This window comes from Dichomitus squalens (genome assembly GCF_000275845.1).
Source record: "Dichomitus squalens LYAD-421 SS1 unplaced genomic scaffold DICSQscaffold_205, whole genome shotgun sequence".
NCBI lineage: Eukaryota > Fungi > Basidiomycota > Agaricomycetes > Polyporales > Polyporaceae > Dichomitus > Dichomitus squalens.
In genome coordinates, this window is record NW_006767087.1 from 1 (window position 1) to 3,582 (window position 3,582).

General features: G+C 53.2%; 1 protein-coding gene across 1 annotated transcript; it reads right to left on the bottom strand.

Moving 5' to 3' along the window:
* Positions 1-649: 649 nt before the first annotated feature.
* On the bottom strand, positions 650-1,749 carry DICSQDRAFT_184274 (uncharacterized protein; the record flags this gene model as incomplete). The annotated part of the gene is made up of 8 exons (XM_007371715.1): positions 1,660-1,749; positions 1,560-1,594; positions 1,333-1,493; positions 1,278-1,303; positions 1,158-1,219; positions 1,011-1,105; positions 859-947; positions 650-743 (listed from the first exon to the last, which is right to left on the bottom strand). The coding sequence occupies exons 1-8, from the start codon at positions 1,710-1,712 to the stop codon at positions 650-652; spliced, it is 615 nt and encodes a 204-aa protein (XP_007371777.1). The 5' UTR covers positions 1,713-1,749.
* Between the last annotated feature and the right edge of the window lie 1,833 nt (positions 1,750-3,582).

A 3,582-nucleotide genomic window follows, 5' to 3' on the forward strand; every position in this document is an offset into this window, starting at 1 on the left:
GTCAATCGCGTCATCTTCTCTGATGCTGCCACTCCAGTACGTGTCGCTAGCGTCGAAGTCTTCATCCGAGATGAACGACCCAGGCCCGACGAATCCCTCTCCAAGTGATCCGACGACACGGGCGAAGGTCAACGACCCCGTCCCATCAAAAGTGCCGGAGGAAACGTGGAGAGGGTCGTCGGTATTGAGCTTCAGAGAGCGTCGGTTGGCAGCTTGTAAGTCGAGCAAGAATCGCGAAACGAGAACGGCTGTAATTCTATTCTCGAAAGCCCATAAGCACACCTCTTCGGAACATGCGGATACGCGCTGACATACTCATCCTCAAATATCGCGATATTGCTGATCAAGTGGCCAAATGTCTGTATAGAAGTATTATCAGTACTGCTTCGGAGGCGATGGGCGAGACCCAGGTGTTTACCGCAGAGAGTGTGAAGGCAAGGTGAAGAACATTGAGAGTAAGTAGAACTCTGTTAGAATGTGCACGGTCAGTCAGGTATGCCCTTAAGTGCCAGACTCACGGGGCCGCACAGAAAGTATAGGATCCCTGCACGTCACAAATGTCTGAGAACCAGGCTGAGTCGTGCGAAAGGTCCGCGCACCGTCACGAAGCATGATGCTCGACAATGACCACCGGTCCTTCGGCCTAATGCTAGAGATGATGTCTCTTCTTCCCAGAGTTGTCCATGTCAAGATAAGAAGGGTAGTGTCCGTTGTGATAAGACATGTACGTGAGGCGATCACCACTGCCGAGACCGCAACGTCAGCACTTGTCGGTCTCACGGCTACGAGTTGCAACATTACATCTTGTTGTTATAGACTTTAGTAGAGCCCGATGGGGTCAATCGACAGTTCACTTACTTCCGCGCCAACGTGGGGGTCATGTTCGTGTCAGCACCGCATCCGAACGTGGGGTCGTTATCGCCCCTAAGGCCGAAACGGAACTGTGCCTGGAATTGGAACAGCGTCAGTAGTTCATACCTTGTTCTCGTTGCATATCACTCAGGACGTACATAGTTGATTCCTGCAGGGACAGTGGCGAGAAAGAAGACAAGAATGGCAAGTACTTTATTCCTGCCCAAAGCATAAGCCCGAAGCCCGGAGAAAGCTAATCACAATCATGAGCATCGACAAGGGTTCATATCGTATGGAGAACATACCGGCCCAGATTATGTATTGAAAATATGATATACCCGCGAATGCCTTGTAGAACGCGGGACAGCTACGCAGGAACAGTGCTCAGCCAATAGTGAGAGACACATTGATCTACCATTACTTACCTCTGCCTGAGATCAGTACACAACAGCTGCAGCCAGTCATCCGAATGCGACTCACCTTGTCAGAAAACTTTCCAAGTTGAGCCAAGCCCATCATATTCCAGACTAGAGTAACATATCGATTCACAAAGAACAGGGCATATGCACCCCTTAATCTCGCTGGCCGGAATGTGTTGACTTCGCGGCTGAACGTTACGACATAATCGTAAACCAAGAAGACTAAGTGAGATGCACACGGTTAGCATGGGTGGGGTGACAGTGCAGTTGTGCAACACCAACACGTACCCGAAGACGCGACGATGCAGAGATTTGCTTGATAGCTAGGACGTGCATTCAGCAATACTCGCAATTACTGCACCACGTGTTCGACAAGAAGCATACATACATTACCTCAAATACGGATATCAGCGCCGCCGCCTCAGCGGATTGGGACGACATGGCGGGCCCACCACGTAGAGGAACAGAGACAGTCCCTGCCCCACGTCTACGCGACCCTTGTAGGATTTGCTTTTAGCATCCAGCGGACTGCAACGGACTCAGAAGTGGATGACCGATATGCGGACTGCGCAGAGAGCTGGGAGCAACTAACTGTGACAAGGATAGTGCTCGGTCCCCGGCTTTCGCCTGCTGCCACCCGACAGCGCCCAACGGGCGCTGGCTCACAAAGATTGCGTTTTCCGGGGCCGCATCATCCTGCACATCGCTATGTAGAAACGTTGCGTTGATGGCATGAGACTCGATCCGACACGATCACACCGACATAATCGTCCAGTATAAGTGACTATCCTTTGTTCATGACCTAGCCCGATGTGAAATGGAATGGGCTTAGGATATGGTTATGGAGTGTCGATGTCAACGTAGGAGCTAGAAGCAGAAGATTAAGCACGAGCTAAGCTCATCAAGGAGGGCAACTGTGGCAGCTATCGGAGCGCTGATACGTACTCTATACTTATTTGTAAGTGATGGGCAGCTGCCTAGCGCGCTTGATACTTCCGCCTCATGCTAAAGCTACATAAGTAGTTGCAGTGCGGAGCATTGCGGTCACGTCGCGGCGACCGTGCGAGCCACCAGTGTCCTGATTTCCTCTTTCCCTTGCAGTAATAATAGGACCGCTCAATTCTTGAGGACGCAGGACGCAGGACGCGACCAGAGGCCGTTGATGGAGGTGATGGGCTAAGCGAGACTAGCCGACGAGCTCGCCTTCGAAACCCCTCGAGCGACGATAACACTCATCCCCCCTCACAAAGTGCCTCAAGGGTACTGTCAATCGACGCGGAAAGCCTTCGTCTTCAACATACTCGCGATTCATATTTTTCTGTTAGGTTTGGGACACGACAGACCCCTTGGAAAACAACGGGCACAAGAGATGAGGTTGGTACCTTGCCATATGCGGCAGGTTCGGCTAACCCATCACATCCATCAGTTGTGCTCTGATGTTTTGGACAATGATTATTGTCCAGGGTCTATGACAGCGTAACTCGTGCCACCCCCTCGCCGCTTTACATCTGCTTTGTCTCTAGTAGTATATAGGTTAAGGGCTCGCAGCCCAGGATCCTCGTCCCCTCGCCCTTCGGGAGCTCGCGCTCCTCGAGCTTTCGTTTTTGCACCCACCCTTCCGCTGCCCCATTTTTGGTCTCGCTTAGCTACGTCTCATGTATCAGGTACATTCGCCTTCCGCCGGCTTGAGCTCGGCCCACCGGTCGCGCGAGAGAGCGGTGGCGACACGGACTCGGTGGTCCCGCGCAGCTTCCGTAGCGCGCGCCCAATACCATCGTTTTCCGTCCTGCCCGAGTATAGCGTGCATAGAGTGCGTCCTGCGTCCTAGTCTCGTGACCAGACGTTCGGAGTGTGAAGCGGATACGAAAAATCGGAGGTATCCGGACACTCGAACGTCTGGTGGCATCACCCCCGTTACTCCCCCATCGGTGACATGCGTCACATCCCGACGCCCAGTCGGGGCAGTCCGAAAAAGTCGGAGTGCGCCCTTGGTGCCCGATGTGGCAGCCCGCTGTCAATGTTCACCCTGTGCTACACCTCCTGTATTAGCCACAATGCCCCCATAATCCATCATACCTGGCTGCTCTTAAATACACTACATGGCTATCTCAACTCCTGAGTTCCTCTCCCATCATGAAGAAGACCACGCCCACTCGTATGCAATCCTGCAAGCCGCGCGACAAGCCGCAAAAGCCTCACGGCGGTACGACTCGCATGCGACCCGCCAGGCGCTCGAAAACACCTTTCGCGACAGAATGGGAGGGAAGGCGCCACATGAGTGGCAGGTGGATGTTGCTGAGGCCCTGATGGT